The 14,259-nt window shown below is 43.3% G+C and overlaps 1 protein-coding gene across 18 annotated transcripts in view; it reads left to right on the top strand.

Annotated features, from left to right (window-relative positions):
• LOC101471578 (receptor-type tyrosine-protein phosphatase F) overlaps nucleotides 1-14,259 on the top strand; it is a 174,002-nt gene that overhangs the window by 125,712 nt on the left and 34,031 nt on the right. For 7 of the 18 annotated variants that reach the window (XM_076876584.1, XM_076876587.1, XM_076876590.1 and 4 more), the window contains 7 exons: nucleotides 3,883-3,909; nucleotides 6,944-7,061; nucleotides 7,482-8,066; nucleotides 8,799-8,899; nucleotides 9,512-9,759; nucleotides 12,012-12,090; nucleotides 13,182-13,406. In XM_076876584.1, coding sequence (XP_076732699.1) covers nucleotides 3,883-3,909; nucleotides 6,944-7,061; nucleotides 7,482-8,066; nucleotides 8,799-8,899; nucleotides 9,512-9,759; nucleotides 12,012-12,090; nucleotides 13,182-13,406 — 1,383 coding nt within the window. The remainder of the gene's footprint in view (nucleotides 1-3,882; nucleotides 3,910-6,943; nucleotides 7,062-7,481; nucleotides 8,067-8,798; nucleotides 8,900-9,511; nucleotides 9,760-12,011; nucleotides 12,091-13,181; nucleotides 13,407-14,259) is intronic. The other 11 variants (XM_076876588.1, XM_076876591.1, XM_076876601.1 and 8 more) reach the window with 3 other exon arrangements.

Here is a 14,259-nt window from a genome sequence, read left to right on the forward strand (position 1 = left end):
TCATCATTACACAAGTGGAAACACTGTTAAAGTCACAATGTGATGAATCAGTGTGTTACATCCCAAGAGATGATAAGTAGGAGCTTGTGGATTCCAGTTGTGTAATGACATATTCTGTGATTTAAAAAAAAAACAGAAAAACATCATAAATCATTTATATGTGGCTGTCAAACTCACACAAGTCTCCACAGCAAGTGATTGACTGATGCAGTACAGCCCGTCGATGTCTTCACCTGGACGAAGAGAACTGCCTTGACTCCCGAGCACAGTCAGCCTTTATTTTACAGCAGTAGTGTTTGGCAGCTGCTACTGACAGTTCATTGTTATCAGACTGTCTACAAGAGTGCTTGACAGACAGGACAGCATCGCTTGATCTGGAAAGGGAGAAAACATGGTGGCTGCTTGTCTTCCTGTAAGTGTTTTCTCCACGTCGACATGTTCGGCGTGATTTTGTTTTGCATTGTGGAAAAACTGAACTAAACATGACCCTACTTGTTATGCAAACAATTCTCCCTGCCATGTCTCATTTGTGCCATGTTCACACAATAAACACAAAGACGCACTGTAATTTGGCGCCCAGGATAGCTCTCATGTTCCAGTCTAGTGTCCAGGACACCTCTCAAACAGACTGTCCCCTCCCTGGCAGACGGCTAAATTTCTTCTCACACCTTCTATTATTTTCCTCTTCTCCTTCCCTTCGGTTTGCTTCCTTTTCTGCCGTGACCTCCTTTTGCACTCTCGCTGCTTAAAAAGCTGATTGAGTAATTACCAGAGGCTTGCGTGCAGGTTGGTTACCCTTGATTGAGTCATCTCAACAGATTGTTTTCTGAGACAGCACTGAGTAACCAACCTGCAAGGACCTGCCCAGACGTCATTAAAGACCACACAGTCAGCCAACGGTCCCTTATCCTTGTTCGCCCAACTGGTTTTAGAACAATCCCTTCTTTGTCACACATCTTTCCATTCACGCACCACAACAACTAGAAAAAAAAATCTAGCAAAGATAACATGCGCAAACACGATCACTTGTTAGACCGACCTTGTAGTAGGTGTTCCAGCTGGTCGAGAGGAGTTCATGAGTCATCCTAGAGACATGCAAATCCCTCATACGCACACCTGTAATTGATGATGAATAAAACGGGAAAAAAGCAATATCCTTCTATCCTGGCACATCCCATAGTGTTTCTCTCATGAATTTCCCTAATGTGTTGTGAAATCGGTTCCACATCCACCCTTTTTACCTGAATTGGATTCACAGTAAGCTTGCCAAGAGGAAAAGAAAAATCCAAATTTTCCAGGGCTCTCACATCATACCTGAGCCTCACCTTCAATCACGATTCTAAGCCGACTGATTGAATTGCAGATCCTGTCAAAATGGCTATCACCTTTCCCCTTCTCTTTGTCTCTGTGTTTCTGGCTCCTCTCCTTTTCGCCCTCTCTCAGGGTTAGCTGAAATACTGGGAGGAGAGCTAGGAGAGCTCGGCTGTGCGTGGGCGGTTTAAGCGCCTCTTTTCTTTTCAAGCAGGAGCCCACACAGCGCCCTCATTTCCCTGCTAAATTTAAACCAGAGGCCATGTTAACAGTGTGATGTTATCGACCCCTTTGCAAATACTTCTGTTGGAAAAGTGGCCTGGACCTGAGTTGGCAGCTCCCACACCACACGGTCTGCTCCATCACGGTGCACTTGCGGCAACCTCTGTGGCAGTGTATTTCATATACACATCCATAAAAGTGTGCAGAAAGTGCTGTGATTGAGTTTGAAGCCATTAGCCGCTGTCTGTGATTTCATACATTTTCTGCACAAGTTTGCCTTTATTCAGCACTACTTTCCAGGTTCATTTTGTTTGACCACTCATGCGTTTTTGTAGTTTGTGTGAGCGAGGCAATGCTTCACTGCCTCTACGGCCTTCGCCGCCTCAGATTGGAGTTGAATGGGAATCGGGGGGAGGAAGAAAAGAGAAAGAAGCACCTCAGCCCGTTTCACTCCATCAATCATGACAGCTCCTTCTCTTCCACATCACTCGTTCCCCCCTCGTTCCCATTTTTATAGCCACACATCTCAGCCCATGTCATCACATTTGCATTCACCCGCCTGCAAATTATACCGCTCCGTTTCCACAAACGACGCTTATCAGCAATGATGTGTTTTCAGCTTGCGTTGGCATTTGAAATATAAATGGAGGATAATTTATAATTCTCCCATGGATTTAAGCAACAAAAAAGAAAGAAAGAAGCAAAAGCAGTTCCGATAGGAAGGAATTAAGCCCAAGATGAGATAGGAACTCTTGCGAACCTTAATGTGTTGCTTGCTCTGTTGACATACTGAGTGAAGTTGACAGTAAACAAATTAAGCAATTAGGAACATTGCAAACTGTTATTCATGGAGTTAAGCAGCAGCTGTTCTTTAATGGTACTCTTTAGTGCCCTGTTATGTCTGGGGAGCATGAGGCAGCAGTTTTTGATGTGCCGTGTGCCTCAACCAGTCACAACTGAGACCTTACAGAGGCCTTGCTCATACTTCACTTAACTGCTTGGTAATAAAGACCATCCACAGGGAGGAGGAAAAGTTGGGTCTTTTGTCTTTTCATATGCCAACAGTCAATAGAGGATGATGAACACAGTCTCCCCACCGCACAATAAATCAGCAGCGTGTGAGGCTTGCTCCTTTTGTTTGTGAAAGTCTAGAATAGCAAGGAGGGAGTGATGGGTGATCAGGAGGACCGGCTTTACTTCCAAGTATTTGTATTTTTTGCAGACTCCTGCCTGGTTAAACTCTGGTCATGTTAATAAAATGATCCTGCAAAGTGTTGATGCTGGGCAGATGAAGAAGCTCTTCGTGTGTTTTCTCAGTGTTTGACAACGCATGACATTAAGTTGGTCTTGTTTGTATAGTTAATGGACACAAGTGTTAGCAAGTACAACGCCACTGGAGTTAATATTATGTAATACATTTGGGGGCACCGGCCCATTCACAGTAATTCTTGGTGGTTAAATATTGATTTTTGTCCCAGCCACGTCAATTGCTTCTCCCCTTTGAGTGTTCGCCTCTGTGGTACAAGCAGCTGTGACAATACTCGTGCACCCTAATGATAACATTTTTTTCCCCCACTCCACCGTCCTCACCCGCACTCCCACCCCCTTTTTCTGTTCTCCACTTTGTCCCTCATCAGTGTCAACAGTGTCATCTCTCCTGCCCCTTGTCAGCCGGGCCACCCATCAGTGAACCCCTCTGCAGGAACTGAACTGTGGAGCACGTTGCTGGTAAACGCCAGCGGTGGCGTTCTGCATCGATGGGGTTTGATGTCACAGGGCTAGCATAGCAGCACTGGTAATAGGATTTCATGCTCGGCACTGACGGAGCCCCGCGGCACGAAATGGGCTTTCACTTCCCCCAGGAATCACTTGGCCAGGCACAGCGAGCAAGGAGAACATTTTGAATACATATTGAAATATAATGAATAAAAGGCCTTCCCTCAATTTCTGTAAGAAAAAAGGAAATGCTTCACGGACTGTGCAGAGTTTACAGTTCTTATCCAAAGTGTAATAGTCATCATAGCGAATAGAAGTCTCCTGATTGAGCAAGAGGGGGGCTTTTTGTTGGATTCATAGGCAAACCAAAAACAAGGCAGTGCATTTAAACAATAAAAAAAAACAATTACAATTATGGTTACGCAATTTGTTGTATGCCACTCAACTTGTCTTTTTTTTACTCCTTCTCTTCCATCACACTCTATCCCACTGTTTTGTTCCACCACACGACTCTGCTGACACCTACATTCATCTGTCGGTGAAAAAAAGACGAGCGCTTTTTTTCCATGGCTGTTGTGTTGTTTCTGACTCATTTCTCTCCCCACCCTGTGTCCTGTGTCTTCTCTCCATCAGTGGAATATTGAGGAATCCACCGAGCATGTGAGTAACCCACATGTGTGCTGCTGGGTTCTCTTGCAGGGCAAGCTCTTTTCCTTTTTGCAGTTTGGGGGTGCTTGTGTGTTTGGATTATGAGTTGGGTGTGGATGTGTGTTAATTTCTGTGCAAGGTGTGTGACTTTAATCTACTCTGTGTGAACCCTCAGGAAAGATCATAACCGCAGCACGAAACGTGTGTCCAAATGTTTTCTTTTGTGTGTTTGTGTTTGCGCGCGTGTGTTTGTGTGTGTGAGAGAGAGAGTTAGTGTGATTTAGTCTAAGAGCTCCTACAACTTCAAAGCAAGATCTGATGCAGGCTTATTTTACCAGAAGAAAGAACCTTGTAGAAACAGCTGGGCAGTTGCAGGTGAACTGAGGCAATTCTGTACAGAGCGCATGAAGCATCTTCCCCCATTGAGAGTACAGTGTAGTCAAAGGCTTTGTGTCACTATCCCCGTGTGATGCCGACATTAATCGGCCTCGCCTAACCTGCTGTCTTCCCCGCTGTTTCAGATGACATGTCTATCTGAGGGGAGGAGCTGTGACTTTTATCAGCTCCACACATCTCCGAAATTGCCACCAGCCTTTCATGTTCTTTTCACGTGCCTGGTTTGCAGCTCGCTGCTACGTGGCTGTCAAGCAGCTCTTTGTTATGGCTTATTACCCCCTAGACGTCATATTGCACTGGCATAAATGCAGAGCCACTTACTGTAGCCAGTCAAAAAATTCAATAGAAGTCTGCCAGACTAACGGATCCTATTTTCAGTGTATAAACAAGGGCAAAGATATGTTAAGAAAAAGGTTTTCAGCTTTTATAAAGTCCAAAAAAAGAATTCATTTGGGATATTTTCACTCCTTTTTTTCACCTGCTGACATTTCAAATGGAAAACTTAATGAATCAGTAACCACCTGTAGAGGCTGAGGCTGATCTCTTTTTGTTCTTCCTTCATCTGTTTATATATTATTTCAGTTAGTTTCGTATACGAGCCAGTGGGAAGTGCGCACGCTGTCGTATTTATTTGCTATTAGCACCAAGTTAAACGGAAACCTGGCTGCACGGCACACGGATTCCTCAAGCTACACCCACATGGCATGAGTCAGGCTCGCCTCCTCTCCCTCTCCGCTTAATGCGTTGATTAACACCTGACAGACAGCGAGCTACACGCTGTCAGAGGAGGACATCTGTTCACACATCTTTATTATTTCTTCAGCAGCCATGTTTAGGCCACAGCAGACTTTGTGCTTGGTAGCTAATAGAGTACGAGGCAGATGTCAACACTGAAAACATAAGCCTGCGTTACTGACCCATGGCTTTGTTCTCAGGGAGTTTTTTTTTAGCTTTCGGGAAATTTTGGCTGGCGTTAAAAAGCAAAAGATGCATATAGAGGACATTAAATATTAATCTTGAGCAAAAAGTTATCTGAAGGGATTTGTTTTAACAGCGCAGCCCATTTTTCTCTTGGTATTTTTCCACTCTAGTGAGGATAGTGGTGTTGAGAGGCTTGAAGAGAAGAATCCACTTCTATAACTAGTCGACTTGTTAATCTCTATAATGCCCTTTGGTGCTGTTCTAAGCATTTGCTCTAAAGGGAACTTTGAAGCCTGGGTTTTTCTATTTTCTGCTGAGTTTTAAAAGTGTTGCTAGAACTGAATCAACCTTGTCAGAATGAAGAGAGGACCGATCTGTGCAGCTGCCACTGCTGAGATTGTTAAAGCCATTTTGCATGATTAAAGTAATGAGACTTCCTCCATAAAGTTAAAATGGCTTTATGATACAGTAATTTAGCATTTTCACCCCCATCCCTCTTAAAGGTTAGCAGGGGAGCACCAAATGTCCCTTAAAGAGAGAGGCAGTAAAAACCACCGTCAAACAGCGCTGGGTTATGTAGACTGTTTAATGTTCTTCTATGGTTAGGAAATTAAAACTTCATTAGTTGGAGAAACCGCGTTAGGGCAAGGCTGTATAATATTCCAAGCGTCTGAGAAGTTTGTGAGAAGTTCCGGCAGGAAGGCTCGTAGGCATCTGTGTGTTCGTCCTCTCAGCGGCTCCAGTCAGAACCGGACAACTCCTGCATGTGCGCTCAAGCCGAAGGCATTAAGTTGTTGTGCGTGTGTGTGTGTACCAATGTGTGCGTGCTGATGTGCACATTTTACGTGCACGTATACTGTGTGTATCCTTCATTTATGTATATTAGTATGTGTATTCCTGTGTGTGTGTTTCTGTTTGTTTGTTTGGATATGGGCTTTGTTCAAGCTCAGAGTATTTAATTCCAGCGTGTGGGTGTGTTTTTGTTCAGACTGATGCAGTGTGGTAAAGTGAGTGCCAGCACTGCAGCAGGTTAGCCGTAACAGTGTGTTACCTCAGTTGTTTTTCTGTCTGTTCATTCCTGACTGCTGAGTTACTCATTTGTTCATTCACCGTAGTGTGTCTGTGTTTTTGTGCAGAGACTGTTTGGGCAATCAGCCAGAGGAGAATAAGTACCAATAATCTTATTCTTAAAAAAAAAAAGTAATTTTTAATCACCCTGATGTTTATTTATCTGAAGGATTATGTTCAAAGAGTTTTAACAGCAGTCCCACAGTCGGTGTACTATTTTGTGGGTTTTAATAGTCTGTTTAGCGATGAACTTAAGCTCCTCTGGGTATTATCTCATGCTTATCCATGCAGCAGGCATGAAAACTGACACACGGGTGATGTTCTGATTAATTTAGTTGGTTTGTTAGTTAATGGGTTCAGCGTGTTCCTTACAGTTAGGTACAGGAGCTTTTCAGTACCAAGAAAAGTTCCTGGGCCTGTTTGTGTGCCTTCTTTCTCTGATTAAAAGTTTGACATATTTTGTTTTTAGGCTAATTGCTCAAGAACCCACACGTGGTTGGAGAAGGGGGGTTAATCTTACTGCGGTTTCCTTTGGTGCTGTGTGTTTGTCAGGGGATCGGAGCTTGTGTGAGAGGGTGGTTGGAGAGGTTTCGCTCAGGCTCACTGACGCCTGTTAACATCTGACCTTGTGATTTTTTTTTTTTCTTTTTCACTTTTACAGGAGGCCATAATTGGTGGGCTGCAGTCTGAAACCACCTACTCTGTAACTGTAGCAGCATACACCCTGAAGGGAGATGGTGCTCGTAGCAAAGCTAAAGTCATCACCACAACTGGAGCAGGTCAGAATCAGTGTTAGTGGGGTTTTCATGTGAGTCTGTTAGTGTGGAGTCTTGCTTTGGAAATCATTTGCTCATTGAGTAATGACTTTGGCTAATGATTTGTGATTGACAATGAACGACTGAAAAATACCAAAGAAAATCAAACTTGTTGAAACATGGTATGACCAAAGATTACAAAATGTATTTTGTTCAGTACGACCCAAAACGAGTGACTAAGAGCAGCCAAGTGTTTACAGAGGTCAAGTCTTTTCCATAGACGTCACAATCACAACTATCGCCATCTTGTGGCCTTTAGATAGAATACAGGTTTTTACTCATTAAGTGCCACAAATTTGATGTGAATTGAAAAATATGTCTTTGACTTATAAAGCAATTAAAGTGCAAGTAATTTTTTCCTATTTAAATCTCTACTTCAACCAGTGCCAGGCAAACCCAGTATGATGATTAGTACCACCATGGGCAACACAGCACTGCTCCAATGGCAGCCCCCCAAGGATATGGTGGGGGAGCTGATGGGCTACCAGCTGCAGTACAAGCGCACCGATGAGGACACCTACACCTCGCGCGAGATGAGAAAGACTGACGACCACCATACTGTCACTGGCCTGCACAAAGGCGCCACCTACGTCTTCCGCCTCAGCGCGCGTAACCGTGCAGGCATCGGCGAACCTCACGTTAAGGAGATCAGCACACCCGAAGACGTGCCCTCAGGCTTCCCGTCCAACCTCCAAGTTACGGGCCTGACGCAGTCCAGCACCCAGCTGACCTGGAAGCCCCCGCCGCTAGCGGAAAGGAATGGCAAGATCACACATTACTTGGTGGTATACAGGGACATCAACAGTCAGACAAACAGCACCAACCGCACCACCGAAACACACATGACTATCCAGGACCTTAAACCTGACACCACTTACGACATCCGGGTGCAGGCATTCACCAGTAAGGGCGGCGGACCCCTCAGCCCCAGCATCCAGAGCAGGACCATGTCGAATGGTAGGATAAGTGGTAGGACATCTGACTAACATTTATACATAAACACTTCAGAGATATTTAATATGAAAACATAATGACGTGCTTGCATAAACATTGGCACTCTTAGACGCACAGTCATGTCATTGCTCACCATAAACACATGTCACTCGCTTCTGTTTTAAACTTTATCGGTGCTGTGTCTTTCCCATCTTCCACTCAGCATACTGTAGTACATGACTGTGTTTATTGATTTATAGAGTACTAATCTCATTACACGCTACAGTCACATTACCATGCCTCCTCGTCCTCCCTCCCATTACACACAAATCTAAATGTTACCCAGCATGTAGCTTCTCATGCATTTTATAATCTTATAAATGAAAGATTTCTTATTTATAACCATGCACGTTGCCACTCCTCATGTCATATGCATTTCTTGGTAATCACAGTGATCTCGGCCTGTTGAGTGTGTCTTGTGAATGGGCGGCAATAAATGGGACAGGCTCAGGGAAATGGAGTCTATTTTTGTATGATCTGTAATCAAGCGTGAATGCGATTGTTAATGTTCTCTGAACACTCCTGTGGCTTTTCAGGTTTGGTCATAAGGAATTACAGCAGAATATGTTCGCGTTGTTTACTGAAGGGGCGACTTGCTCGTGTGCTGCTTTATAGTAGTGTGAAATGAAATTATGCACAGAGATTACTTTTTGTGGTGTACAAGATGTCTTACTTGAGGTATTAATGAGTGGATTTTCCTCATCCTAGCTTTCCCCACCCTGAACTTTGGTGTCAAAGCTGTCATGAAAACGTCCGTCTTGCTCACCTGGGATTTGCCACCAAACTACAAACCCCAAGCACCTTTTAAGGTAAGTACCAGCCAGGTAGACGGCCATTGCTGACACGAGGTGCAAAAAAGATTGAATATGAACTGAGTTTGCACAGACAAAATACTTGCAGTACAATTTAAATTAAAAAACGCTGGATTAAAAAAAAAACAACAACTCTTATTCTACTTCAATAACATGTTCTGACATGCTGTACAGCCATTTGTAATATGAAAAAGCAATATTAGGTGCTGACACTTATCACAATATGATTGAGTCACTTTTTGTATTTGCACAAAAACTATGAAAATCCCAATTCATGCTCGTTTATGAGGTGTAATAATCTGTCAAAGTGATATATCAATTCCCACCCAAATGATAGGGGAGCAAAGACAATTTAAGGTGTAAAAGAACATTGGATATGCGCCAGTGGGCGAGTGCGACGCTTGAAGCACTTGAGATGAGGTGTCAGATAAGATGGGCATCTCCCTTAGGACCATACTGTTTTTGCTTTTCTTTTCTTTTTCTTTTTTTTCCACGTGTGTGCGTTTGAGAGGGAAGAGAGAGTGGTGCGTGTGAGCAAACGATATTCAGGCTGTATATCTGTGCTGCCGTTAATCACAACTCCCAAGTTTTCCCCCCGTGTGCTTACAGATCTTGTATAACCAGCAAAGCGTGGAAGTGATGGGAAACCTGAAGAGGAAGCTGATCACGCAGCTGCAGCCAGACACAGACTACTCCTTTGTACTGACAAGCAGGGGCAACATTGCCGGAGGTCTTCAGCAGCAGGTGTCCATCCGCACTGCCCCTGACCTGATCCAGACCAAGCCCAGGACACATCATGCTCAAGGTGGCAAGATGAACATCACCCTGCCAAAGATCCAGACCACCACTCGTGTCAAGTACGTACTGATAGGGACTAACCACACAGGCTTGCTCTGGGCTAGAAAATGATTGTTATTAGTCAGGAGCAGAGATGGGCAGTAACGCGTTACTTGTAACGCGTTACTGTAATCTGATTACTTTTTCCAAGTAACGAGTAAAGTAAGGGATTACTATTGCAAAATCGGTAATTAGATTACCGTTACTTTCCCGTAGGAACGCTGCGTTACTGCGTTACTAAAACCGTGATTTTTTTTTTGCGAGAATGTCTCATGACAGTGACGTAAGCAAGTGCGACGTTGGTGACAGCAGCTGTGTGCAGATCAACAATGGATAATATATCGAGTGCAGGAGAGAGTATGAGCGTGCAGCGTTTAAAGCGTGGAAGTACTGACCTTACTTTGAGTTTGATTCCATAAAAAGTGACAAAAACATTAGCGTCCATCGTGCGTGGGAAGAAAACTTCTTTTTACAGCGAAAAAAACCCCTAAACTTCCGAGCAAGCACCGAGTAGCTACGACGTGATGGGAAACTCACAGAGACACTCGCGCGGATTCTTCAACTGACCGCAGCACACCTGCACCAGGGTAACCCTCCGCCTACCCTGCTCCTGCTTTACAGGTGAAAATAGAGCAAAAGGACCGCTGAGTCTTTGACTTTATTTATTTTCTGCTGTGTTTTACTTGCATCTGTTTGAAAGAGTGAGTGAAAACACAAAAAATATTTTATTTTATGTGCTGGAATGTGCAGAAGATAGGTTTAAATGTTAAACTAATTTATTCAAGTCAGAGAATGTTGCATATAATTAAATGTTTTGCTTGATGCATAAAGTTAAAAGATTAAAACTGATAAAACAAGTTAAAAAAAGAGACTTTTCCATTTGATTACATTTTGTATGATGGATTATGTAGAAAAAGTAGAATTGGGCTGAAAGATCTATCACTTTATCACCTCTTCAGGTTGTAAATCGTGTTTTTAAAAAGTAACTAAGTAACTAAGTAACTAAGTAATTAATTACTTTTGAAAATAAGTAATCAGTAAAGTAACGGGATTACTTTTTTGGGGGAGTAATCAGTAATTAGTTACTGATTACTTTTTTCAAGTAACTTGACCAACACTGGTCAGGAGTAACAAACAGGTTTTGCTTTTTATGTACACAGATTGTGATGCATATAAGTTATACATTTATCATTTTAAAATTGATGTTAATACAAAAATTTACAGCCACGAAACTGTAAATTTGGGACCTAATGCGACACGTGTGTCTGATCGCTACTAAAACTATTCGAGAACTTAGGATTGCAACTTTTACTCTGAGCCATTTTTGTGACACGGCAGCTGATGATAATTGAGACTTAACATCAGGTCGAGCTGTGTTATCTTTTGACGCAAATTGTTAAGAGGAGAACTGCACCTGACCCTTTTCCTTCGAACGCACACACATAGTGACACGTCTGTGTAAAGGGGGAGTACACGGGGTTGATTGGTAAAAAAGATTACAGGGCTGTCAGGGCTGGCCAAGGTCCAGCACAGATTGACAGCCACGGAGTGCCTGTGATTGGGGATGGGAGGGTTGAGGGGGTGTGTAGGTAAGAGGGAGGGGGTGAGGAGTCTTGTCATACGTCTCTTCTCCCACTACTAGACTTGAGTGACTGTTGAATCACAGAGTTGAGGTCTGGAGAGAAGCAGCTGTTTTTGCTGTCAGCAGCACCTGATTTTACAAGTAGTCAAATGCTGCATCGGGGGGGAAACTTGTACCCGAGACAGAGTCGGGGCAGAGACGAAACATATATAACCTAATGCATTCTCCAAAGCATTCTCCTTTATTCATCACCTAGCCTCTTAGCTTGACTGTAAAGTCTTAAATGTCTTACTAATGTCTTTCTTTTCCTTCTATTTTGGTCTTCTTATTGAAAGCAGGAGAACACACACGAGTAGTCACATAGCTGCTTCTATTAACCTAAGGAATCCTATGGGGATCTATGCTAGCTGAAGGCTCCCCTCACTGGGATTGTGTTTGTTCCAGTCTACATGGCAGATGTTCTTAGTGATTAGCAATTAATTGGCGAATGCATTGCCAATCTGCTGGTGTTCGACCTTGGTCGGAACCACATGTGTTTTACTTAAATTTTGAATTCAGCCCAACAAGGATCACCGTCAAAGTACGCCTCCTTGTTTTGACTGTGCTATTAATGCACTTGGCCCACTTTGTTCTCAGTGTGTACGTGCATCGGCCGGTCTTTCTTAACACAAGCTTTATTTTTCATGGCAGGTGGTACTACATCGTTGTGGTGCCCATGTCCCCGGTGACACGCAAGTGGAAGAATCCAGACGAGATGGACATGGATGAGGTGAGTGCCAGCCCATGTCTGATTGGCTAATGTGCCAGGTCAGGGTCCCAAATAGCACTCTCTGGTCCAACTGGGTAGAAAGTCACGAGTGGAAACTAATTAGCTTTACCCTCCTGGGCGCCAGAAGAAAGAGATTTTAAACAATGACTCACTCAGCTAGGTGGGGAGTGTCCTGAGTGAATGCCAGGTCTGCAGACACTGCCCATTTGTTGAATATAGCAATTTGTGTGTACATAAAATAGTTTGGTCTTTGTTTAATTATTTGTATTGTTGTAGATGTTAGGCAATCAAACTGTGTGGTCATTTTCACAATTGTAGTCAAAAGAATTACTGCTCTACCTCTATATTTTTCTTTAAATTGTTTATAGTCAGGCTTTGCCGCCTGTAGACAAAGTTTTACATGAGTTATTCAAATGAGGACAAAGATTTATGACTGCCTTATTATTCCATTGAATAAAGGTCTTCCTTGTCCATGAGGGAATTTAAGCTAAATGACATGCCTAAATATTAATAGCATAATTTTTAAGTAAACTGCGAGGCTCGTTGGTCTGAATCACTATTGTTCAAGCTCCCTGTAGAAATAACAGAAGAGACTGAGAGGGAGAGAGATGGGACTCCCTGAGTCATTAAACACCGAGCAGGCCATTGTCTCCTCCCTCCGACATAATGATTTAATAAAGCTACATCTGGAGCAGTGCATGAGACATCACTGACAGAAAACAAAATGCTGCTGAAAACACAATGCCGCAGTGCTGTATGTGCCTGCTCATTTATTAACCGGGCTGGCAGTCATGCTGAGTTTGTGTGCTAGAGCAAGTGCTAATTGCTCACTTCGTAGATTGGCTGCATTGTTTGCAGTTATATTGCTGTGCAAAGGCCATTTTAGCTGTGCACAATCATTATCTCTTATTTGGAGGCATGCTAACAACCAAACCTGGATGTCTAGTGCCAGTGCAAAAGCTTTTTTTAGACTTTAGGAGGAGTTGATGAAATTTAGAGAAGTTGGATGCCATTGTGTATATGGAAGAGAGATTTTTGACCAAAGAGCCAAAGTTGTGTATTATTGAGAAATCTCTCTTTTTCTACCCCAGCTGCTCAAATCAAGTAGAAGTTCTGTCGTAAGACACCGACGTCACTTGGATTCCACCAAGCCTTACATTGCTGCCAAGCTTGCGTCACTTCCAACCACCTTTATGCTGGGTGATGAGAAAAGGTACGACGAATTCTTCAACAAGCCCCTGACGAGCTCACAGCAGTATCTCTGCTTTGTCTTGGCTGAACTTCAATCTGAAGGGACTGACAGCACTGCTCAGTATGTAAGTAAAACATCCAGCCTTGATGGCGTAAGTTGCTTCTTTATTTTGCTTTTTAGTAAAGAACTTGCGTTTGTTTTTTAAACACTGAAGCTTTTCTGTATTTTGGTACATGTTAATTTTTCTTTTCTCGGACAGATTATTTAAGTTTATCACCCATCCTCAAACTCTAATCACTCTGCTCCTCAAAGCGTTCCAAAATAGCAGTGGGAAGTCTAATTGTTTTTGTTTTTATTGCCAATTATCCTTTAATACTGCTGCCTCTAAAAGTCATTGTAGCTTGTCCGGATAACTCCCTTATCACTTAACAATGACATCAGAGATCCAGCTTTGCCATTTCGGCAGCAGCAGGGCCCTGCGCACATCTCTTTACAATGCTAATACTAGACTCTCGGCTTTCTCAGCCAGGCCCCAATGCACTCGTCAAACAGCTCCAACATGGAGGCCCAGTTCTCCGTGGGACGGTCTGGAGTAAACTTCACAGCAGAAAGAATGAGCGACTGTGATTGCTCGGAGCTTCACCGCTACCCGGGACATGTATATTCAGTAGCTGTGCCCTGAGTGATTTTATTTTATTTTTTTTAAATGGAAGAGAGCGAACGCTCCAAGTCCGAAACCCAATCCCAGACTTTTCACCTATTTCTTTCTCTTCACTCCCTCCTCTGAGCTTTTTTCCTTTACCCCTCTCTCTGCTTCTCTCACCCTCTCCACATTTCTCTACCATGAAGAGAGCAGAGAAGATTGATTAGAGCAGCTGAAGTTAAGAGGGAGATGAGGGCCTGGTCTCAGGGTCTCGGGAGTCTGTAAAGCAGGCCTGATTCCCTTGAAATGCTGCTTTACATGTCCCTAAAGCCCC

The sequence above is a fragment of the Maylandia zebra genome, linkage group LG18 (assembly GCF_041146795.1).
Source record: "Maylandia zebra isolate NMK-2024a linkage group LG18, Mzebra_GT3a, whole genome shotgun sequence".
Classification (NCBI taxonomy): Eukaryota; Metazoa; Chordata; class Actinopteri; order Cichliformes; family Cichlidae; genus Maylandia; species Maylandia zebra.